This window comes from Asterias amurensis, chromosome 6 (genome assembly GCF_032118995.1).
Source record: "Asterias amurensis chromosome 6, ASM3211899v1".
NCBI lineage: Eukaryota > Metazoa > Echinodermata > Asteroidea > Forcipulatida > Asteriidae > Asterias > Asterias amurensis.
Window position 1 is genome coordinate 9043097 of NC_092653.1, and position 26309 is coordinate 9069405.

The window sequence follows — 26309 nt, forward strand, 5'->3', positions numbered from 1 at the left end:
CCTTTCTTATGAATACGTCACAATTCTCACCTCAAAACGAGGCCATAGGCGCAGCCAATGCAAAGTAGTGGCGGACATGCGCCTCCCTAAAGCCTCAACAGTTAACATAATCAGCTTCCCTTGTGGTATATAATATTTTATATATATATAAAATACACTGATAATTAAAACTAACATGTGCTTATCTTTACTGCCTTGCAAGGAAATGCTCAGATTGGTAGACTTTTAAAAATATTTTTTTAATGCAAGTCGGTCTCAAACAAGGCTAAAAGCCACTCTAGGTAAAAGAGGCTACAATGAGAAAATGATTAAACGTGAAAATAACTTTGGCGAACTGGAGGCAGAAACTGATATTCCTTTTAAAACAGTCCCGATAGGATGGAGGGAACATTAACCCAGATTAATTTGTCTCAGACGCGGCATCGCTAGCTATGGATAGCTAGAGTTAGGCTTAGGCACACAACAAGAATTGTTTCTGCATAAATACTATAAAATGCAGTCATTTTCCAGTCAGAGGTGACAGTTACCCGTTTATCAATGCGTAGCGACGCGACGGTCCAATAGATATCATTTTCACGCCAAGATAAAGTGACGTCACCATAACAGTATCCAACATCACAATGTGTACACATTTAACACTCGTTCATTTACCCCACCTCCAAGTGATAAGCAAATTTCGATTTTCAAAGTGTCATAAGGACACGAGGGCCTGGAGCTGTAAGCATCGTCTGCCCACTTTTCCACCAGCCACAGGTCCGTTCGTCACTTCTGATTAATAATTAAATCTCATGATCGGATCGAAACGTGAGTTGATCATGGACGGGGAGAGAACGGAGCGGAAGCCCGGGAAGGTTTTCACCCTCGTCTTGGTCGCCTTGTCCGGTAAGTCAAGTAGAGTTGAGATTATCATTCTCGTCCTCTTTAAGACACTGGACACCTTTTGTAATTGTCAAGGACCAGTATTCTCACTTGGTATATACCAACATTACGCATAAATAACAAATCAGTGGAAATTTGGTCTCAGTTGGTCATCGGAGTTGCAAGAGAATAGTGAAAAAAAAAAACACACTTGTTGCACAACCGTGTGCTTTCCGATGCCTAATAAGCGGCCACAGGTCTGAAGTCTTTTATTATTATTGAGTGAGCAACTACCTCTTTATCAAAACTAAACTTTACTTCAGAGGAAGCCCTTCGCACAATGTTTTATACTATCAACTGCTCTCCATTGCTCGTTATCAAGTACGTTTCTGAAGCTGTTACCAATAGTAGTGATTTTAAAGGCAGTGGGCACTATTGGTAATTACTCAAAATAATTATTGGCATAAAACCTTACTTGGTGACGAGTAATGGGGAGAGGTTGATGGTATAAAACATTGTGAGAATCGGCTCCCTCTGAAGTGACATAGTTTTCGAGAAAGAAGTAATTTTCCACGAATTTGATTTCGAGACCTCAGATTTAGAATTTGAGGTCTTGAAATTAACCATCTAAACGCACACAAATTCGTAGGACAAGGGTGTTTTTTCTTTCATTATTATCTCCCAACTTCGACGACCAATTGAGCTCAAATTTTCACAGGTTTGTTATTTTAAGCATATGTTGAGATACACCAAGTGAGAAGACTGGTCTTTGACAATTACCAATAGTGTCCAGTGTCTTTAAGCCCAAATGTTCACAGGTTAGTTTCATGTATGGTTGATCAGACAAAACATGAGCACTGTACTTTGTCAGTTCTTTCAATCATTTAGACACACAGTTAAAGGGTTGTGGGTATTTTCTGTGCGACACAAAACACAAAAATAGGCTGCACAGATTTACATATAACTTACACGGTTTATAAATTTTTGTCTGCAAATTTGACATTGGTATACCCTAGTCTTTGCAATCACTGCTTTCAGATTGAAATTTTTTTTAGATAATTGTTCATAGGCACAACCTCAAGGAGGGGGTGGTGAAAATGCCATTTTCTCAAATGTTGAAAACATTTCAGACGGAAATATTTGTCGGAATATTTTCCATTGGTATTTTACATGGGTATTTTACATTGGTCTTTGCAATCACTGCTTTTGGATTGAAATTATAGTTAGTTTAGTCAGTTTTGGCCAAAGTTAATTAAACATAAATTAATGTCCGTGTTCAGACGTTTCAATAACACCAGACATCATCAGGCATTAAATTAAATTTTCACAAGTAGGTCGCGTTTTTTTACGCACAAGGGCTGACATAACTGTTCACAATGAAATAAGCTTTGAAATATACTTTTTAATATATATTAAAGGCAGTGGACGCTATTAATTATTACTCGAAATAAGTATTAGCATAAAAACTGACTTGGTAACAAGCGATGGAGAGCTGTTAATAGTATAAACCATTGTGAGAAATGGTTCCCTCTGAAGTAACGTTTGTTTCGAGAAGAAGTAATTTTCCACGAATTTGATTTCAAGACCTCAGATTTAGAATTTGAGGTCCCGAAATCAAGAGGTCCTGAAATCAAGCATCTGAACGCATTCAACCTTGTGTGACAAGGGTGTTTTGTTCTTTTATTATTATCTCGCAACTTCGACGACAAATTGAGTTCAAATTTTCACAGAATTGTTATTTTTTTTGGCATATATTGAGGTACATCAAGTGAGAAGAAATTTGGTCTTTGACATTTATCAATAGTGTCCAATGTCTTTAATCACAGTTCTTCTATTTTCTCTAAGGGCCAAAAACTATGAATCAGACTAAAGTAGGAAGAATATAATGTCTGCGTAATTGCATGAACAGCCGCCTGCGAAAGCGTTTCATTTTATCTGTCATTGTTTTTAGCAGTGCGATAACTAGGGTAAAGGTTTAATGGCCAATAGGGTGCTCCTTTGTTCCTTGGAGGTGTGTCTGGTGGGGGGGGGGGGCACTTCTGCCCAACTAAAACGGTTTTGCAATTTGTATTTTCTTCTTAACGAGCCCATTTTCAGCGCTCTTAAAGGCACTGGGCACGTTTGGTATAGACAGTATATTCACTGGGTGTATCCCAACATCGAAGGTACCAGAGAATAGTAAAATAAAAACACCCTTGTTGCACAAATTTATGTGCTTTCAGATACCTAATAAAAAAAGGCTTTAAGCCAGAAGTCTTTTAGTATTGAGTGAGAAATTACCTCTTTCTCGATGTTTTAGTTCTCCATTACTCCATTAGTCAGTTTTTATGTTAACAATTATTTTGAGTGATCAGAAATAGTGTCCATTGCCTTTAATGCTAACTATTACTGTTTTATGAGATAATCTGACGTACATGAAGAAAACAAAACATTTCTGCGTGTAACTATAAGAATATTTTTGAAAAACATTGAAACGATCACATTAGACCTTTATGAATGCAAAAGAGCGAACCCAAAATATATAGCATACCTTGGATATTTGCGAAGCAAAAGTAGTCTCCTTAAGTAAAATTGTGAAATGTAATGTTGATTTTGCATCGGGGATAAAGAATAATAATATGTTTGTTTTACCCTTACACCGATTAGTATGTCGTTGCGGTACCAGCTGCTAATAACATAGGTTTCGAACTGCCTCAATAGCTTACGGAAATCTCGGTGGTCTAGTTGGATAAACACTGCCAAGAATTGCAAAGGTTGTGGGTTCGAATATCACCGAGTAAAATGCCTGTGATTTTTGTTCACAGGACTCGGGAAAGTACTGAGTATACAGTGCTAACACACATCAGTGTAAGGGTAAAACAAAACGTTAATATAAATTGTGAAGTCGAATGGTTTGTCCAATAGTCGACCCAGTTTCATGTAATCTAGTCATCGTTGGAGCTTGACATGGCGTGGGTAATAATATTGAGTTCATCTTTCATTCGTTTGTAACGTTTGTTGGTTTTTTAAAAGCTGGGTTTTGATACCTTTTGTAGACCAAGTCTTTGGCCATGATAGGAATCCCTACTCAATGTAAATGAAGATGTTAATTTAATATAATTTACCTGTAGAGTTTTAGCTTCATTAGTCGTCAACTTATCTGTGGTTAACCTCGTTAGCTTTGACGTCATGTTATATTGTTCCAGCGCTACATAATTTCGAAGGAATGGTGTGATATTGTGTAAAAGGCAGCCACCGTGTCATTTGTTCGAAATAATTGAGCGATGGAACAATGGTTTGACGTCTTAGGTGAAGGTTAAAAACGGATTATGACCTTGCGGCAAAAATAACAACAGCAAACAAACAAATCGACAAAACCTCGCTTGGCAGGCTCATCGCAAAGTAATTTATAGACATTTCCATCGTTGTTAAACAAACCGCATTCAACCGTGTTAAAGCCTTTGGACACTTTCGGAACAGAATTTTGTTTTATAAGTTCACAGATTTACAAATTACTTACAGGGTTTACAGAAGGTAATGGTGAAAGACTTCTCTTGAAATATTATTCCATGAAATTCTTTACTTTTTGAGAAAACATTACAACAATATCAATTCTCGATATCGAAAATTACGGATTTATTTTAAACACATGTCATGACACGGCGAAACGTGCGGAAGCAAGGGTGGGTTTTCCCGTTATTTTCTCCCGACTCCGATAACCGATTGAGCCTAAATTTTCACAGGTTTGTTTATATATAAGTTGTGGTACACGAAGTGTGGGCCTTGGACAATACTGTTTACCGAAAGTGTCCTGGCTTTAACACCAGGGCCCAATTTTATGTCCGTCCAATGGCTTTAAAGACAGTGGACACTATTGGTAATTGTCAAAGACCAGTCTTTTAAATTGGTGTATGCATAAAATAACAAATCTGTGAAAATTTGATCTCGATTGGTCGTCAGAGTTGCGAGATATGATGAAAAAAAAAAACACCATTGCCACACGAAGTTGTGTGCTTTCAGATGCTTGATTTCGAGACCTCAAATTCTAAATCTGAGGTCTACTTCACTTCAGAGGGAGACGTTTCTCACAGTGTTTTATACTACCAACCTCTCCCCATTACTCGTTACCAAGTGAGGTTTTATGCTGATAATTATTTTGAGTAATTACCAATAGTGTCCACTGCCTTTAACACTAGGGCCCAATTTTATGTCTCTGCTTACCGCTGAGTTCTGCGCTTACAATCACCAATCTCCGCTTATACGTGCAGGCGAAGCATATAATGCCTTGTAACGTGGAGTAGGCCCTACGCAAGCACACAGAAGCCATCCCAAACCCCGTGAAATACGCTTGACGTAAGCACAGAATTCCCTGCTTCCGTAAGCGCCGATTATTTGCTTACGGCAAGCAGTGCAAAATTCAATATCTTTTGCAAACTTTCAATTGAAGGCAGTGAACACTATTGGTAATTACTCAAAATAATTATTAGCATAAAACCTTTCTTGGTAACGAGTAATGGGGGGAAATTGATATATAGTATAACACATTGTGAGAAACGGCTCCCTCTGAAGTGACGTAGTTTTCGAGATGGAAGTAAATTTCCACGAATTTGATTTCGAGACCTCAGAACTCGATTTTGAGGTATCGAAATCAAGCATCTGAAAGCACACAACTTCGTGTGACAGGGTATTTTTTCCCCCATTATTATCTCGCAACTTCGACGACCAATTGAGCTCAAATTTTCACAGGTTTGTTATTTTATGCATATGTTAAAATACATTAAGTGAGAAGACTGGTCTTTGACAATTACCAATAGTGTCCACTGTCTTTAAATAAAACATCTCCCATGATTGGTTGATTTGTTTCCAACAAACTCAACACTATTTTTAAATAGTTGTGTGACATAATTGCTACATACAAACTGTGGCATCTGTTTTTGTTATGTGGCTTTCCATAGTTTTCCAACCTCGTTGTCAATAACTCGAGCTGTTACAATAGAAAGGTCTTTCCATAACCGATAATGTATAATTCATAAATACCTCAGACAGTTTCGTCATTCCTATTGGTGGAGAGCGCGTCACGTGGGGTGTTTAAACCTTTGTTTATTACCGGTTGTGAGCGGAGACTCCGAGCTAGTCTTGATGCAAGACGTTTTTTGTTACGGGCGATGCATGCGCTGTCAGTGAGTTGGCCGCGCTGTGTGTGACAGGAAAACCAGCGAATATGCACCAAGACTATACACGCACATGCGCACGAACGGAACCGGAAAACACACGAGTACGGACATCGTACATGCACATACATGTAACATGACATGTATACTGAACATACCATGGAGGTGGAAACATACAGAGCTCAAGCACTCGAAAACGGATAATTACAGAGTGTCTTACTTTATTACGCCTTTTAACCAAAAAGGAATAATAGGGTAGCTACTATAGTTCTTTCACGGTCGTTTAAAACCTTGCATGGTCGAACCGCCGTGTGATAAAGGCCCTCGCTATCACAGGGCAATTCCATGCATGTTTTAAACGACCGTGAAAGAACTAGTAGCTACGAACGCCCTTTCTACCCGCTTCGTGGGAAGGGTTCGTTTAAAAGAACATTACAGAACTTTTTTGCTAACAAAAGAGTTGCTGGCCGTGTAAGCACTTTATGTAATCCGCCATGTACACGTCATGTACATAAACTGGCAAACCTGTAGAAGTTTGAGATCGATCGGCCATCTGGCTCACGAGAAAATAGTGAAAAACCGATTACACGTTTTGCATGACATCAGTTTTATGTAATTTAATCTGTGATCATAGGCGAGCTTTTTCTCTTACCATTTTTGCAATGTTCCTTTGATCATCATCATTAGAGCTTTACACTTCTTTTGTGTTGTGGTCTCAACGCAGTCATCGAAGCGTAAACCCTGTAATTTTAATTTCCGGATGAAAGTTTTATAATGCTCTTCCCGGTACCCTTCAGTGACGTAAGGGTGCTTTAATATTCACTATACGGAGACCGAGAGCAACTTAAAGGAACATTACAGAATTGGTAAGAAACAAAAGAAGAAGAAAAAAAAACCGTGAAGATCACAGATTATTTAGAGCGTTAAAACTTTCATTCGGAAAATAAAATAAAAGGTTTTACGCATCCATGATTGCATTGAGAACGGTATTATAAAACGAACGGCAAAAAACCCTCTAATAATGATAATTAAAGGAACATTGCAGAATTGATAAGAAATAGAGTCGTGTAGATCACAGATTTACATAAAACGTACACGGTCGAATGATGATGATAGTTACTGTATAAACCAACCCATGAAATATTTCTGTCTGAAATGTCACATTCGATTACAAATAAATAATAAATTTTCGCGTTTGGAGTTAATCGCTCAGAGAGCGTTTTCTTTTTTTTTTTTTTTTTGCATCGATGTCGATTTTCATTATTTTCTCTTCACGATTGTTTTCTTCTTGCGAATTCTGTAACATTCCTTTAAATGGTCTGGGTAGGTCTACTCTTTGTAAGACACAAATCACAATGTCCAAAGATTTACATTAAACTGATACGGTTTGAAGATAATGATGGTAGAAAGCTTCTCTTAAAACATTACTTTCTGTGGTACTGTATTTTTATTTTGTAGAAATGAGTTAAATAAAAATCACAAAAATAATTTTAATTTTTAGTCTCTTAAGCATTTAAGAATCAGTTCAGGTAAATAATTGACATAGTTGCTCACGGTCAAAAAATGAATTTTTTTTATACTTTGTTGGTGGAAGGGCCTTGGGCTGCAAGTAAACAAAATTGCATTTTCAATTCTATATATAGCCCGTTGCCATGGTTACGGCTCATTTTGTTTTTTGGCCATTTTAGGCCGATTTTGGGGTTTGAAAAACTGGTTTTTAGCTCATATTTACAACTCCACCCCACCAAAATGCAAAATTATTTCAAAAAACCTTTTATATCATTACAAAGTATCATCCTTGGCCTTCTTTGAGAAAAAAAAATTATTGCTTTAAATATCACCCTTGTGCTATTTTTGCATCATGCATTACAGTATGTTTTTAGAACTTGCAAAATCGACATTTTTACCCTATTTTTTGACCCCAAACTGTCAACTTGCCAGGGGTCTCAGAAAATTTTCCTTTCGGCTGTGATTAGGGCCAACATTGGTCTTTTCATATCTGGTGTCAAAAACTTGGGCAATTGTATCCTGTTGTGACAGTACTGCCTCAAAACTAGACGTTTTTCCCAAAAACGTGAAAAATACCTTTTTAAGGGTCTTTTCACATAATATCGACATACGTGTCGACGGTAAAAAAAAAAGGAATATTTTCTTATACTTTGTGGATGGTAGGGACTTGGGGTCCAAATAAACAACATTTACATTTCAAACCATAATATAACACGATGCCATGGTAACGGTTCATTTGTGTTTAGGCCACTTTATGCCGATTTTGGGGTCTGAAAAACTGTTTTTTTAAGTTAATATTTACAACTCCACCCCACCAAAAAACAAAAATATTTCATAAAACCTTTTACATCACTACAAAGTATCATCCTTGGCTTTACTTGAGACAAAAAAATATTGCTATAAATTTCACCCTTGTGCTACTTTTATAACGTGCATTAGAGTATGTTTTTAGAACTTGCAAAATCAACATCTTACCATATTGTTTTCCCTCAAAATTTCATTTTTTCAGGGGTCTCAGAATATTTTCCTTTCGGTTTTGATCAGGGCCAAAATTTGTCTTTTTATTTCTGGTAAGAAAAACTTGGGCAAGTGTATCCTGATGTTAACAGTACTGTCTCAAAAATAGACTTTTTTCCCCAAACAGAAAAATGCATTTTGAATTGTTTTTTCTTCATATTGAATTTCTAACATTAAAAAGTAATAATTCTATCAATCTTGCAGCTTTTCCTAAGCACTAGTGGATTACCCAACATTGATCAGGAACTGTTGATGACCTTAATTTTAGAATTTGCCCGGCCCAGCCCCAATCATATTTCTTGACATTGCATAAAACAATGTTTTGTGAATAGCGCCTCTTTTTTTGAAAGTGTTCCCTTTCGGTTGTTATTGGTGTTTTCATGTCTTCTGGGTAGAAACTCTGTGTTTATTGTATCCTGTTGTGACTGATCATGCCTTAAGTATAGTAATTTTTCCAAAAACAATGCATGCTTGTTAAAAATCTGGCACTGTTTCCATGCCCTTTGAGTAATGAATACTAAGTTTTTATTTAAACATAATGGTATCCAACCAAACCATAACCAATGCTTTGCCACTGAGAGTTCTTGATTTGGCTACTTTACCTATTGTACAGGTATGATTCCCATTGCAAGTAGAGTGCGATGAGCATTCTTTACAAGTTGTCTTTAATACAGGGCCTACTCTCCTTGGTCCCTGCCTGCTACCAAATGTAAAACTTTTCATAGAGATAGAGATCATAAACAATGTAGTTTCTGTGCTTGAGGCAGATGGTTTGGAGCATCCAATCATGTCCAACACAAATGTGGGAAATTAAAAAGCCCGCTTAAAAGTGTTGGAAAAGTTTGCCAAGATCTGACTAAAAACAATGATACTAACGATTTGCAAGATGAGCGTAAGAGATCATTTAAAAGGAACACGTTGCCTGGGATCGGTCAAGTTGGTCTTTGAAATGCGTTTGTAACCGCTTGTTATAAAATGCATGGTTAGAAAGATGCTTTTGAGTGATACTTGTGTGGATCATTATATTCTACTTTTAAAATATCTTTCTAATCATATGCATTTTGTAATAAATGTTTACAAATGCTTTTCAAAGACCAACTCGACCGATCCAAGGCAACGTTTTCCTTTAATGAAACAACATTGAAAGAAGTTGTAAATACTTGCACCTGCTCAACATAAATAAGTAAGATGCATTTGCAGTGACAAAAGTTTATTCAGGCTAGTTTGATTATTTTTTCCATTCACTTTCTTACTAATTCATAATTATTATACATGTCTCTGAGAACGATCAACAAAAAACATTGTCAAACATTACCTGCTGAATTGTTTATCACGTTAAACAAACCAACTCTTATTGTTTGCAACAGTACAATTGAAAGGAACCCCACCATGGATGGGGGAACTGCTTACAGAAGGCCAAAGCAGGTGAATGGCCATTTAGATACTTTGGATACATGTACTTGCTCACTTTTAGAGCCTCTTTGTTCTGATAGGGATGAAAATGTTAAGTTTGGTAGCGGGCAGGGGACCAAGGACACTGTTATAAGGCCATGTATAGACAAGAATAGTAAAGAATGCGCATCGCACTACTTCTCTACTTGCAATGTGAATCATACCTGTACAACTAGGTAAAGTAGTCATGACAAAACAAGAACTCTCAGTGGCAAAGCAGGGTTGTAAACTTTTTATTTGTTACTTAAAGAGCATGGAAACAGTGCCATATTTCTTTTAACAAGCATGCTCGTTTTTGTTTTTTATCAATTCAAACTAAGGGATAACTTCAAAATGCATTTTTATTGTTTTTGGAAAAATTACCATGTTTGAGGCAAAAGTGTCACAATAGGATACAATAAACCAAGGTGTTTCTCCCCAGCAGACATGCAAACCATAATGATAGCCCAATCACAACCAAAAGGGAAATATTCTGAGAACCAATAAAAAATTAAGACAGTTCAAACTTTCTTGATGTGCAAGGGGAATTAAAAAATGTGACTTTCAAAAAAGAGGCGCTGTTCACAAAACTTCGGTTTTTTTTATGCAATGTCAAGAAATATGATTGGGCCGGGGCCGGGGTGGGGCCGGGGCGGGGCAAATTCTAAGATTAAGGTCATCAACAAGTCCTGATCAATGTTTGGTAATGCACTAAGCCTACAATGAAAAGCTGCCAGATTGATGGAATTATTACTAACTTCTTAATGTTATAAATTCAAAATGAAGCAAATATTTCAAAATGCATTTCTCTATGTTTTCGGGGAAATAGGTCTATTTTTGAGACAGTTCTGTTACATCAGGATACAATTGCCCGAGTTTTTCTTGCCAGAAATAAAAAGATCAATTTTGGCCCTGATCAAAACCGAAAGGAAAATATTATGAGACCCCTGAAAAAATGAAATTTTGAGGGCAAAAAATATGGTAACAATGTTGATTTTGCAAGTTCGAAAAACATACTCTAATGCACGTTCTAAAAATAGCACAAGGGTGAAATTTATAGCAATACTTTTTTTACTCAAGTAAATCCAAGGATGTTACTTTGTAGTGATGTAAAAGGTTTCATGAAATATTTGTGTTTTTTGGTGGGGTGGAGTTGTAATGTCTCAAAAATAGACTTTTTTTCCCAAAACAGAAAAATGCATTTTGAATTGTTTTGAACAGAAAAAAAGTAATAATTCTATCAATCTTGAAGCTCTTCCTAAGCACTCTGTAGGCTTAGTGGATTACCCAACATTGATCAGGAACTATTGATGACATAAATTTTAGAATTTGGCGGCCCAGCCCCAATCATATTCCTTGACATTGCATAAAACAATGTTTTGTGAATAGCGCCTCTTTTTTGAAAGTGTTCCCTTTCGGTTGTGATTGGGGCGATTATTGGTGTTTTCATGTCTTCTGGGGAGAAACACTTGGGTTTATTGTATCCTGTTGTGACACTACCTGCCTCAAGTGTAGTAATTTTTTTCAAAAACAATGCATGCTTGTAAAAATCTGACACTGTTTTCATGCCCTTTCAGTATTGAATACAAAGTTTTTATTTAACATAATGGTATAATCCAATGTTTTGCCACGGAGAGTTCTTGATTTGGTTACTTTACCTATTGTACAGGTATGATTCCCAGTGCAAGTAGAGTGCGATGAGCATTCTTTACAAATTGCTTTAATACAGGGCCTACTCTCCTTGGTCCCTGCCTGCTACCAAATGTACAACTTTTCATAGAGATAGAGATCATAAACAATATAGTTTCTGTTCTGCAGATGGTTTGGAGCATCCAATCATGTCCAACCACAAACGTGGGAAATTAAAAAGTCTCCGCTTAAAAGTGTTGGAACAAGTTTGCCAAGATCTTATTAAAAACAATGATACTAACGATTTGCAAGATGAGCGTACGAGATCATTTAAAAGGAACACGTTGCCTGGGATCGGTCAAGTTGGTCTTTGAAATGCGTTTGTAACCGTTTGTTATAAAATGCATATGGTTAGAAAGATTTTTTTTGGTGATACTTGTGTGGATCATTGTTTTCTACTTTTAAAATATCTTTCTAATCATACGCATTTTGTAATAAACGGTTACAAACGCTTTTCAAAGACCAACTCGACCGATCCAAGGCAACGTGTTCCTTTAATGAAGCAACATTGAGAGAAGTTGTAAAGACTTGCACCTGCTCAACCTAAATTAGTAAGATGCAATTGCAGTGACAAAAGTTTATTCATCCTAGTTTGATTCACTATCTTACTAATTCAGATTTGTTATATATGTCTCTGAGAACGATCAACAAAAAACATTGTCAAACATTACCTGCTGAATTGTTTTTCACGTTAAATAAACCAACTCTGTTATTGTTTGCAACAGTACAATTGAAAGGAACCCCACCATGGGTAGGGGAACTGCTAACAGGAGGCTAAAGCAGGTGAATGGCCATTTAGATACTTTGGAGACAGTATTTGCGCACTTTTAGAGCCTCTTTGTTCTGATGGGGATGAAAATATTTAGTTTGGTAGCAGGCAGGGGACCAATTAGGCTGTTATAAGGCCATGTATAGACAAGTTGTAAAGAATGCTCATCGCACTACTTCTCTTCTTGCAATGTGAATCATACCTGGACAACTAGGTAAAGTAGTCATGACAAAACAAGAACTCTCAGTGGCAAAGCATGGTTGTGGCTTAAAAATAAAAATGTTGTACTTGTTACTTTAAAGAGCATGGAAACAGTGTTTAACGATCATGCTTGTTTTTCGTTTATCAATTCAAACTAAGGGATATCTTCAAAATGCATTTTTTTTTCCGGAAAAATTACCATGTTTGATGCAGAAGTGTCACAACACCAAAGTGTTTCGCCCCAGCAGACATGCAAACCATAATGATAGCCCATTCACAACCAAAAGGGAAATATTGTGAGAACCAATAGAAATTAAGACAGCACAAACTTTCTTGATGTGCAAGGGGAATTAAAAAATGTGACTCTCAAAAAAGAGGCGCTGTTCACAAAACTTTGTTTTATGCAATGTCAAGAAATATGATTGGGGCGGGGCCAATGTGGGGCAAGTTCTAAGATTTAGGTCGACAATAAGTCCTGATCAATGTTGGGTAATGCACTAAGCCTACAGAGTGCTTATATTAAAAGCTACCAGATTGATGGAATTATTACTTTTTTCTGTTATAAATTCAAAATGAAGCAAATATTTCAAAATGCATTTCTCAATGTTTTTGGGGAAAAGGGTCTACTTTTGAGACAGCCCTGTTACATCAGGATACAATTGCCCAAGTTTTTCTTACCAGAAATAAAAAGACAAAATTTTGGCCCTATTCAAAACCGGAAGGAAAATATTCTCCTGAAAAAAAATGAAACTTTGAGGGAAAAATATGGTAAAAATGTTGAGTTTGCAAGTTCTAAAAACATACTCTAATAAACGTTCTAAAAATAGCACAAGGGTGAAATTTATAGCAATAATTTGTTGTCTCAAGTAAAGCCAAGGATGATAATTTGTAGTGATGGAAAAGGTTTTATGTTTTTTTTTTTTTTGGGGGGGGGGGGTTTTGGGGGGTGAGGTTGAGTTGTAAATATTAACTAAAAAACAGTTTTTCAGACCCCAAATCGGCCTAAAGTGGCCTAAACACAAATGAACTGTTACCATGGCAACGTGTTATATTATGATTTGAAATGTTAATTTTGCTTATTTGGACCCAAGTCCCTACCATCCACAAAGTATTAGAAAAATATTCCTTTCTTTTTAAATGTGGAAACATATGTCAATATTATGTGAAATAACCCTTAAAAAGGAATTTTTCACGTTTTGGGGAAAAAAGTCTAGTTTTGAGGCAGTACTGTCACAACAGGATACAATTGCCCAAGTTTTTCTCACCAGATATGAGAATACCAATGTTGGCCCTCACCACAGCCGAAAGGAACATTTTCTGAGATCCCTGGCAAGTTGACATTTTGGGGTCCAAAAATAGGGTGAAAATGGCGATTTTGCAAGTTCTAAAAACATATGTAATAAACGATGCAAAAATGGCACAAGGGTGATATTTAATGCAATAAAAAAAATTCTCAAGGAAGGCCAAGGATGATACTTTGTAGTGATATACAAGGTTTTTTGAAATGATTTTGCATTTTGGTGGGGTGGAGTTGTAAATATGAGCTAAAAACCAGTTTTTCGGAACCCAAAATCGGCCTAAAATGGCCACAAAATAAAATGAGCCGTAACCATGACAACATGCTATATATGGAACTGAAAATGAAATTTTGTTTACTTGCACCCCAAGGCCCTTCCACCCACAAAGTATTTAAAAAAAATCATTTTTTGACCGTGAGCAAATATGTCAACTATTTACCTGAACTGACTCTTAAAACGTATTTTTGTTACATTGTTTTACTCATTTCTCAACAATTTCTCTACGGCACCTCAGAAAGTAATATTTGAAGTGAAGCCCTCTTCATAATCTTCAAACTTTAATGTAAATCTGTGAACATTGTGTTTTGTGTTTACAAAAAGTACCTCAATTCGACATTAATTAGGTGTCCCCATGAGATAAAATATTGTGACACCAACGCACCCAACACAATGCCGGTGTGTATAGCATCTCACCACTGCCTTCTATTGAAATGTTAATGGCGTCGCCTGATGAGTAAATTGCCGAAATGAGTCATGGCCCAATTCCGATTCTAAATCACCAATAACTGATTCGGTTTCATGAGTACGAGTAACAACTTCCATGTTTTTTAATATACACATGACAAAGTGTCTGTGTATAATGCGATTGAGGAGGGGAGAAATGGGGCGGGGGGGGGTGTCGAGCCTATATGCTCTTTTGATTTGGTCGCGTCATTGGCGCATTCGCGAAAAATCGAATCAAGTGCAACGCAACATTTTCTACTCAACGGGTTTCGGGAAATCCAGGTTGAGTTGGGTTTAAAAGGGGTTTCTTTACAGGTTTGTTATTTCATGCATATGTTGACACCAAGTGAGAAGACTAGTCTTTGACAATTACCAATAGTGTCCATTGTCTTTAGCTCGTCCTAAGTCCTGAGATTAATCATATATGATAAGTTATTAAGAGTTTGGTGAAATCGACGGCAGGCTATCTTAATTCATGCTCCAATATGGACATACAAAAAAAGGGACAGACTGTTTTGCCCAAATAATGTTTTTGCTCTAACCCCTAAAATCCTTCCAGTACAAACTTGAATTGACAATAAATGGAGGTTAATTCGTGTATAACCATTTTCAATCACTTTCCCATGCTAAAGTTATGCTGAAAAAAACAATGTTTTCGTTTGTCTCTGTATGCTGTTTAGTTGCAAAATGTGTCAGAAATCCAAACTGGCCGCAAAGACGGCCGCCAAATGGGCCCCTTGTGATAATTTTACCCTCTAAACAATCCCCTCATACTAGAATTATACTTTGAAAATGTTTCCATTTATCTCTGTGTGATATTAGATTACTATGTTAGTTTACGATTTTCGTCAGAAATCCAAGATGGCCAACAAGATGGCCGCCAAAATGATCCGGCTTGGAACAAATTCTTGAAAATGGTAAAAGACCAGCATTCTCCCTTGGTGTATCCCATCGTATGCAATAAAATAACAAATCTGTGAAAATTTTGACTCAATAATTGGTCCTCGAAGTTGCAAGAGAACATTGAAAGAGTAACGCCCTCGTTGCACAACTGTTTGTGCTTTCAGATGTTATAAAAGGCTTCAGCTGAAGTATTTTATTATTTGCTCGTTACCAAGTAAGTTTTTGTGCTAACTATTATTCTGAGTAATTACCAGTAGTGTCCAATGCCTTTAAGTCTTCTCAACCAAACTTGTTCTTCAAGTCATTGTGATATAGCATTTGATCCACGAACTCCATTGACAAAGTTCACTTCACTAGTAATTGATCTGCAAGACTAACGATTTTCATAACCGGATATAAATATTGTGTTCTTTTGTAATGTGAATTGCGCATCACGAGACTTTTATGGCCATACCGTCGTCATGGTTAATGATTATGATTGAATAAGAGCATATCTCATGAAGTACAAAAAATGCCTCACAGTAACAACTAATTACGTTATTGTCGATTATTTATTAACATCAACCCACGTTAAGTGTTCTGAAAGGTTGTACTCAGCAATAATGCCGCAAATTGCTATGACATTAAAATAAATTCGGAGAAATGAAACCGCGAAACTGTTAGAAAAAATTCCAAATGAGCGCATGGAACAAAAAGCCGCCTCAACCAGTATTCAATCTTGTTAAACGGCTATTCGTCATGATAATTAGCGAAGTATACAAACAAATGAAGGCCGGGAGGACGATTAAAAAATTGAACGATAATAAATGCTTGTCTCTGAATTGCCGGACGTTTATGACAAATTGCCCTTTGGTTTATTGTTTGGTGTTTGTTCCCGCTCACACGCAAGCTGATGTTCCTTTCAATATAACGTTCCCACCTGACGTCACACAGTAAAAAGTTGCCCATCTTTACGGTTTTGAAGGACTTGGGTACTTTTTGTAACACAAAACACAATATCAACAAATTTACATTAAACTTACACCGTTTGAAGATAATGATAGTAGAAAGCTTCCCTTAATTACTTACTGAGATCATGGAGTTAAATGCTGTAGTTTTTGAGAAATGGGTAAACCAATGTCACGAAAATATTACAAGCTGAAATAAATTTCGTCTCCTGAGACGAACATTATTTTAACTACACAACCTTAGTAAGTAATATCTTAAGGGAACCTTTCGATTATCTTCAAACTGTTTGAGTTTGATGTAATTCTGTGGATTTGGGGTTTTGTGTCCTACAAAAAGTACCCGGACCTTTTAAAGGCTCTGGAAACTCACTTTTGCTGACAAAAAATTGTCAGCATAAAAACTTACTTGGTAATGAGTGATGGGGAGCTGTCGATAGTATGAAACATTGTGAGAAACAGCTCCCTCCGAAGTTAGAAAGAGATAATTTCTCACTGAAATAAATAATTCAGCTGAAGCCTTTTTATTATGCATCTGAAAGCACACACACTGTTTGTGCAAATAGTGTTTTTCCCCCATTATTCTCTTGCAACTTCGATAACCAATTCAGCTAAAATTTTCACATGTTTGTTATTTTATGCATATGTTGGGACCGTGCCAGTGCCGTGTAATCGGTCTTTTTTTTCAACACACAAAACTATGCGTTTATGGCAGATAGATAACGAAGACCCGCCCATATTCCTCCAAAGAATTCATGAGATTCTGAGGTCACAAGAGGGCACAATAGGGCGGTAGGCCTACAGCATAGACCTTATCGCAAATACCAATGCGCAAGCGTAGACTGTTGAGTGAGGTGCATTGTGGGATAGATATGAATCAAATTTTGCTACCAGCTAGACCACAATGCATCTAATTCCAAGCTGTACGCGCGCGCCCCAGTATTTGCGAAAAGGTCTATGCCCCACATCGCGAACCAACCCGGACAATTATTTTTGTTGGGGGGGGGGATATACCATACATTGGCCTTTTTGAGGCATGATGGACAATACATTACTAGTTTGGTGTAGGTGTGTACAGACAGACTTACCCAAACCTAAACGTGTTATATAGGGCGCGTTCGTTTAGATTCCCTGGGTCGACCCCGGTCTTCCCCCGGTGCGTTCGAATAGGTTTGACGTCATTCCATGGGCCTTACCCGGGTCAGCCCCCAGTGCCCTGCTTGTGGAGTGGGTCACTTGGGGAGTGGCCCCAGGTGCATGACGTCACTACATAAGCGGTGAGTGATCGTTGGTTTAGCTCTTGTCAGGGGCTCACCCGAGTGAGCACCGCGGGGTAGACCCAGGGAAGGTAATCGAACGCACCCAGTATTGTGTCCACCGTATTGCAAAAAGTCTTATAGCTTGACGAGCAATTTTGTTTTCTGATTCGATTTCATGTTAAAGTACTGGTTGTTGGAAGCCGAGGCGTTGACGGGAGGGTGTGCTACTACGGGCAAGAACGGGACCCGGAGAGCGAGGGAAAACTCCGGTGGATATTGCCCTCTGAAGACCACGCGAACCGATGCTCCTGCACACGGATCAAGGTTGGAGGAGTCAACCCGACCGTAGCGGAAGGAAGATCGGACGGGGCGAATTTCACAGATAAACCGATCTTTACGAGTAACGTGACGATGATTCGCGCTCATTTTGAATGCGAAGGTGAGAAATTGTAGAAGGAACACTTCATTATTGTAAGATTTGAAACTTTGCATGTAAATACGATATAAAGGTTTGCGTAAGACCATGCAATGATAATCTTTGATTAAGTTGGGGTGGTTCTGGAAATAAACCAACGTTTTTTTTCAGAATCACCCCAGCTCATTCAGATATTATTATTCATGGATTACTGCAAACTTTTACTATTATAATATTAGTAAGAAAACAACTCGTCTAAGATCACAGATTCACATAAAAATTACACGGTCTACGATGATTGAAAACATCCCCTTGAATTTTGTCTGAAATGTATGCAAAAATGGGAACACCGTAAAGGAGGAGTCGCAGTAAATAAGCTGGGTACCTGGGCCGTGGCATACGCAATTAGGACACGTAGTTGTAATCCTCGACAAAGGAACCAGACTATTTTCCTTCCAGCCTCGGTTTGGTTACACTGTAAATGGAAGAAAATGGCCGCTCAAAGATTGAAGAGTATTTACTGTGAGAAAATTTCTCATCTCAATTGTTTATTTCTTTTGGGAAATTTCGTCCCTTTTGGAGATTCCATCGGACTGGATAAGATGCGACTGTGTTTTAAAAATTTACTTCCAATTGTTCCGTTGTATCAGGGTTTTCGGCGAAATTTCTCTAGCAGAAATGCAAGACTCTTCAACGTCTTTGATGAAAAACAATGTCAGCAATCAAATTTACTCCGACCTACTATTACTCGTAGGTTTACTGTTGCATACTTTCTTATTTTGTATTTTATTATCTTCAACAGACGCCTCGACCAATCGGCCAAGCGCAACCACCAACGGCCAGCCAACCACCACCACTGACCCGCCAATGACGGCCACCGTCCAGCCAACTACGACCACTGTCCTGCCAACTACGACTACCGACCAACCAACTACGACCGCTGCCCAGCCAACGACGGCCACCGTCCAGCCAACTACGACCACTGCACAGCCAACTACGACCACTGTCCAGCCAACTACGACCACTGAACCACCAACTACGACCACTGACCCGCCAACTACGACCACGGACCCGCCAACTACGACCACGGACCCGCCAACTACGACCACCGACCCGCCAATTACTACCAAGGTTCCTCCAACTACACCCACTGAACCATCTACTACCACCAAGCCGGTGTACGCTGACTGCCAGGCCTTGATCGACGCTGGTCACAACAAGAGTGGTGTGTACATTATCACCCCATCTCAGTATCCTGACGGCCTGGAGGTCTACTGTCACATGAATACGAACAATTCAAAGGGATGGATAGTAGGTTTGCTTTGCCCTCTTTATTCTTGTAAAATTCATTGGAACCTTTATGGCTTTTGGAACCTTATGTGTACCTTATTTTATCTTCCTTTTCAAGTATCTTTGCAATTCGAGGGACGTGGCAGATAATACTCAATCAATATCAGTCCCTCTCGTCGCTTTGACGCATCCTTTCATTGTTTTGAGACGTACCCTGAACCGTATATTGTCGTCTCTGATTTTGGTGTTCTGATTTGTGAGATCTAGTTTTTGAAAAAAAACTGAGAAGCTGCTCCCAATTGCTGAGTTATTTGGAAATGGTGGTAGAATGGGTGTGGTTTTTCTTTGCATTGGATGATTGATGACCTAAACAAATGAAGTTTTGTTCTCACAGTCACGTATTTTTTAGTATAAAATTAAAATTGGATTTGAAGTTGTTGAATTTTGTCTAAAAGGAACTGGACACTAAAATGGTTAATTACTCAAAATAATGTTAAAACGTACGCGATAATTACGAGAAAAGTAGAGCTGTTTAGAGTATAACAATTTGGAAAAAGACTCCCTCTGAAGTAATGTAATTTTTTCGAGAGAGGTAAACTTCTCACTCGAATACTAAAATACTCCAGGCCTAAAACTTGTTCAGGTATCTGAAAGCCCACAGATTTGTGCAACAAGGGTGCTTTTTCTTGCATTATTCTTTTGCAACTACGATGCCCAATATTTGTTTACAGATTAATTTTAGAGCTTGTCATACACCAAGTGAGAAGACTGGTCGTTGACAATTATCACTTAATGTGTCCAGTGCCTTAATAACAAAGTCTCGCTGAGTTTTGAAAATATTACGGTCAAAGGTGAACTAAACGCAGACTGAAGCAATTTATGTCATCGTTCTACCCATGAACCAGAAGTTTGACTGTTAAGATCACGCTGATTTTGGTGGATCTAGATCTGGATAGTTACCACGTAACACTCCTGATGGAGTCAAACACGTAGGGTGGGGGCATGGGTGTCGAGCTGTGGCCAGAGAACGGCATTATTTTGGTAGGATAGAGGGTCGACTAAGTTTCTGATTGGAGAAAATGTGGTGATGTGGTGTTTTGACCTGGTATATTGACTTCATTTTGCGATGGGTGATCCCACGCATTATAAAAGCCCTTTGGGGTTCTCATTATAGTTGAGCTGGCATTGATTGGATTGTGCACAGTGGGCAGAGATAAAGTATGATGTTATTATAGACTGGATGGCTGGGGAACAAGGTTGTGGAGTGACTACAAGGTTTTTAGTGCCGGTGTGGCAGGAGATTCTGTCCCTCCGGAGATTCGGTGCCCCCCCCCCCCCTCCACCCCTATGGCAAACTGTGCACACACGTCTTCTGATAGCGCCCTCTTTTGAATCATCCTCCTCATCCCATGTTAATTCTGTCCAAATAAGATAGGCTGGCTGAAGGCGCTATCAGAAGAAGTTTGTAAACCGTTTGCCGTATGGGGGACTGGGGGGGGGGGCACGGGGACAGAATCTCCGGGGACAGTATCTTCTGCCACACCGCCTAAAAAAATGTAACATTTAGCACTCTTGCGTGTTGCTAAAAATATCAATTCAAACGTGGTCTCTTTCGCAAATAATTTGCTCTCAATTGTTACAACTTCTTGAGATGTCTTTTAAACCTCTTTTACTACATGATAAAATGTCGTTATTTATTTATCAGGTTTTCCAGAGACGCGTGAACGACACGGTGAGTTTCATCCGCAGCTGGGCCGAGTATAGGGATGGTTTCGGTGACAAGGAAGGGTCGTTCTGGCTGGGGAACGAGATCCTCCGTCGTCTCACTGAACCCGTAGCTCGGGAGCAGGGATGGCAGATGAGGGTGAGGCTAACAATCAATGATGGAAGCCACCGGACTGGGGTGTACAATGATTTTCGTATCGATGGAGAGAACTACACTCTTCATGTTGGTGAACTTAAAGCTGATTCCGATAACCCTTTGAGTAAGTGAGCTATTGCACAGTTTGTAACAATTCGAATGCGTTTTCTGAGCTGTTACAGACGTACCGGTGTAAAATTTGTGTCTTGTGGCGCTTTCCTTTGACTCGACTTCCTTCAGTTGATGTTAATTTGGGTGACACACATCGGGGATCAAAATGCCACATAGGCCTACACCTAAATATATGTTTTTACGAAGCCACCACACTTTAGGCCTTTCACACTACCTCCATTTCGAACCGCGTTGAAACCTTCCCGGTGTGGCGGTTTCAGTCTTCCGCCGTGTTCAGTTTTCCGGGTGACGTTAATATAGTCGGTCATATCTGCACGTTGTTCGAACGGTTTTAGCTTTCCGGCGTGTTCAGTTTTCCGAGTTTTCCAAATTGTTTATATTCCGATTCTTTTCTGTGTAGTCACATAATCTCGTGTCCTATCTTTACATGTATTCATGGGAACAACTTCAGGCAGGTCACACTCTGCTTGCATAAAAAACAACTCATACGATCCACGCGTTTGCCGCTATGCACTCGACTCGTGGACGCCGCCATGACAGCTACCGGAGGGTAACGGATAACTCAATACGGCACTAAAAATGGACTACTTTCGCTTGCTGTGCGCAGGCATCGCATGACGTAATGCTACCGTATTTGGTCATTCGGAAAACTGAACACAGCGGAAAGTTGAAACCGCCACACCGGGTCCTCTCCTGTTCAGCCTCGCTTCTTTTCGACACGGATCAGAGACAAGCAACATTCAGACTGGTCTTTACGTGAACCGGCTAATGCGTGAGCTGTTAACGGTTCATGCCGAAAAATTAAATTTCGACCCGGATTGAGATTTTCAACCCTGGTCCCTGCCAGTGATGATGTCTATCCGGCTAGAGCATGATAACGGATCGGAGGCGGGTTGAAATTTTTACAGTGTGAAACGGGATAAACAAAATCTCCGGTTCGGAACAGGTTCCGACCCTGAGATTTTGGACAGTGTGGAAAGGCCTCAAGACTTCCTTGACTAATGACTATACCACATCCAGCGTTCTTGAACCCAGCGTTAGAGTCGTTAACTCAAGCTATTTGAAGCATTTTAGTTTCTATTTAAAATTTTGCGGTTGAACAAAGAAACATTGACTGGATCGGGAACCAGCGACCTCCAGATTAAAGTGCTGGTGTCCCAAGGAATTCTGTCCGCCGGAGATTCTGTCCCCCTTATGGGGAATTTGAGAGAAGGATTATTCAAAAGAGGACACAAAGTTTGTACACAAGTTTGCCAATGGCGACAGAATCTCCGTGGGAACAGACCCCCCTGCCACAGCGGCGCTCTACCAACTGAGCAGCGATCTCCCTATTTTGCCAACGCCTCTGTTCTGTGTGATAATCAGAAGCCATACGCAACGTGTGACAGCCGTTTAGCCAGAACTCAAACCCCACGTTTTATGATACCCCAGAGAGGCAGCAGCCAGGGATCACTAAGGGGGTACGGCGTTTTGTTTCAGATATCAAATATTACCACGAGAGACACTGGTTGGGTAAAATGTAAATGGCTTGGGGCTGAACTAAGAAAAAATAACTTCTTGAAAACAAAAAATTGTAGTTTGTTTTAAATAAAATTCAATTCGTATACATTCAATAAAAAGATACTGTTCAATTTAATTTTGAAACAAAATGTGTAACTTGGGACCAAGTTACCGCTTATTTTTTAAAGAAAATTCAACAATCACATTCAACAATCACGCCCAAAGATTGTTAGAGGAAACAAATAAACGCTAACATTAATGTCAATGGGGCAAAATACAGAATTATATTCAAGAAAACGAGGATCAAGTTTTATTCTCTGATTTTCATTGTTGTTTGTTTTACTTTCTTATCTATTTTATGGCTAAACAACTAAATATTTGTATAAATAATTGTTAGTATTCGAAGTAACAGAATTGCGCACACGGAAAACATAATGTGATTTGGACCAACTACGGAGGTTCGAACACAATCAAGACTTACACAACCTATTGCCGATGATAACTACTTTCCTATTTTCAAATAATTGTTGGAACTTCCTTTTTTATTGTCCATTTTATATAACTAATTTAAAAATTGTAATTTCATTAATAAACATGATTTTATTTCAGGTGATTGTCTATCCCCTACCGGCGATGAACCACCATCCAACGGCTATGGGCGACAAAAGAGATATACAGAGAATCAACAGCACATACTGCAACAAAGGGGCCTACATGTAAAATAATGTTAACCTTGTTTCTTTATATCTGCCACCAGGTGACTGTCTTTCCCCTTCTCCCGCCGACGAACCACCATCCAACGGACAGCCCTTCACGACGCACGATCAGGACAACGATGCCGAACCCGATCTGAACTGCGCCGATGAGTTGAAGGGAGGTTGGTGGTTCAATCGATGCACAGAGACAGGTTGGGGTGTCGGGCCGCGCAGTAACCTGAACGGCGAGTATTCTCAGATACCCCCCGGCAATGAGTACGGCCGCGGCATCGTGTGGAGCAACACCTACCAGGAAATAACGCGCACTGTAATGAGAATGCGTCGTCATGGTTCCTCGTAAATCAGAGCTTTATATCTAAATTTATGTTTTTAAAGGAAACAAATTCAACGCCTTTTTTCAGAATATTACCCAGATTTAAAAAATAATGAAGCTCAGGTTTCATTTTGGCAATCTTAATCTACTCCTCGTTGGACTATTAATGCACCTTTTTAGTGAGAAAAAAAATGTAATTTTATTTTAATCTATGGATCTTATAAAAAAAAGGTTTCCGGAGTCCTGATTGCCCCGCCTTGAAATTTCATTATCTCATCCTTACCGACCAGAAAAACCAGTAGTATACCAAAATAAAAAAAACACCAGTTGTTTTTCTCGAATAATAGACTCTACTTAAAATATTATCTGCGAATTATAGCACATTATCATTTGGATGTAAAGAGTAATTAATTTATCATTTATTAGTGTGTAATGATGCGGGAGAGGCTAGACTTGTGGACAAGTCGTTAAATGTCTGTCGCGGTGATGAGCGTTCCGACTCTCCGCCCGCGATTCCCGCAGTATTCTCGCCCGCGAGGCTGAGCACTGATCTCGTGAGAGCACCGCCACAACTCGACTATCTCACCGCGTGGGACCATTAACAACTTGTCCACAAGTCTAAGGGAGGGGAGGCCGGTGTCGTCCCAGCGAAATCTGTCCGCCGGAGATTCGGATCGGTCCCCCTCAAAACTACCGTGGGTTGTAGGAGGATGATTCAAAAGAGGGCGCTATCACAAGTAGTTTGTACCATGGAGGAAGAAATGTACACAGTTCGCTAAAATGGGGGAAAAGTCTGGTGAAATAAGGGGGGTTCTCTGATAAAAAAAAAAAAAAAAAAAAAACCCCAGAGTATTAAATAGCATTGACTGAACCATGGACAGACACAAAATTTAGAAAAAGTGGTACAACGAAATTATTGTATGTCATAATACTACACGACCCCTGCAAAACAGAAATTGATGTGCAAAAAGAAGTTGGGGCGCACTTGCGGTTCTATAATAGTTTTATCATTGCACTGTACGTCCAAGCCCTTGTTTAGTCCACGGCTTCGGCTTCGGATTCGGCTTCAGGCTCCGTTCTCTCGTCTGAAGCCATGAACACGCATGCAAAGCACGCGAAATTGTCAAAATAACCGCGGGGCCAAGCTAGCCTGAGCCGAATCTGGAGCCGAAGCCGAGGTTTCGAAAAGGGCCTATTATGCTTAGGGTAATAAGCCATTTTATTGTATAAGTATGGTGGACACAATACCACGATATTAGACCTATAGCTTTGGGTAGATTTGAGTCTGTATGGACGCCCACACTGTGTACTCCTATAGTGTCCACCATGCCTCACAAAGCTAATATATTTAAAATTGGCGGGGGAACTGGGGCACGCTAACTAGGCCTACAGTGTGGTGAAACTTTAGGCCTATTTATATTTAAATCTAATGTTACATTATGGTGAATATGTAAAAATGACGTCAGACGTATGACTGATTGGCTGACATCGGTAAAACTAGTCGACATTTAATAAAGTAATATACTCCTTTGGCAGCTGTCATCTTTACTGAAACGTGTACGCATAAAGAGCTATCATTGGCATTGGCCGAGAGTCGTACGCAGCGCAGTTTCCATTGTATTGCAAGAGATGGTCAATGACGTCATGTGCCATCCATCTACAATCACCTTGTTTTGGGTGACTTTGAGATTTGATGATGTACAGTTTAAAATTCGTTTTTGCACATCACTTTATTCCGCACCAATTCCTTTTGGAAGTTTTAGCAAAACTCTGATTACTGATTACACACTAACGGTGTGTCGTGGCCGGGCAGTCTACTGTATTGGACTCATGTTCTGATGGTTGAGTTATCGGAGTGTGGGTTCGAATCCCGGCCTTGACATTCGTGTCCTTGAGCAAGGCACTTAAAGGGCCTGGGTACTTTTTGTAGGACACAAAACACAATGTCCACAGATTAACATTAAACTTACACAATTTGAAGATAATATTGGTAGAAAGCTTCCCTGTAAATTTTACTTGCTGAGGTGCTGTAGTTTTTGAGAAATGAGTAAAACACTGTCATGAAAACAATTTTCGTCTCAGTGATCATGAGACGAAAATTATTTTAGCATGTAAAAAAACCCATGACATTTCATGACATTGTTTTACTAATTTCTCAAAAACTACACCTCAGCAACTAATATTTTAAGGTACGCTTTCTATTATCATTATCTTCAAACGGTGTAAGTTTAATGTAAATCTGTGGACATTGTGTTTTATGTTACAAAAAGTACCCAAATCCTTTAACCATAGTTGCTTCTCTTAACCCACGTGTATAATAAACCCCTAACG

The 26309-nt window shown here is 39.0% G+C and overlaps 1 protein-coding gene across 1 annotated transcript; it reads left to right on the forward strand.

Moving 5' to 3' along the window:
- The first annotated feature begins 724 nt into the window (after nucleotides 1-724).
- LOC139938586 (uncharacterized) lies at nucleotides 725-24748 on the forward strand. Its single transcript, XM_071934168.1, has 5 exons — nucleotides 725-882; nucleotides 17936-18190; nucleotides 18969-19477; nucleotides 21162-21441; nucleotides 23707-24748. Exons 1-5 carry the CDS (start codon nucleotides 789-791, stop codon nucleotides 24003-24005), a joined length of 1437 nt encoding a protein of 478 aa, XP_071790269.1. The 5' UTR covers nucleotides 725-788; the 3' UTR covers nucleotides 24006-24748.
- The last annotated feature ends 1561 nt before the right edge of the window (nucleotides 24749-26309 follow it).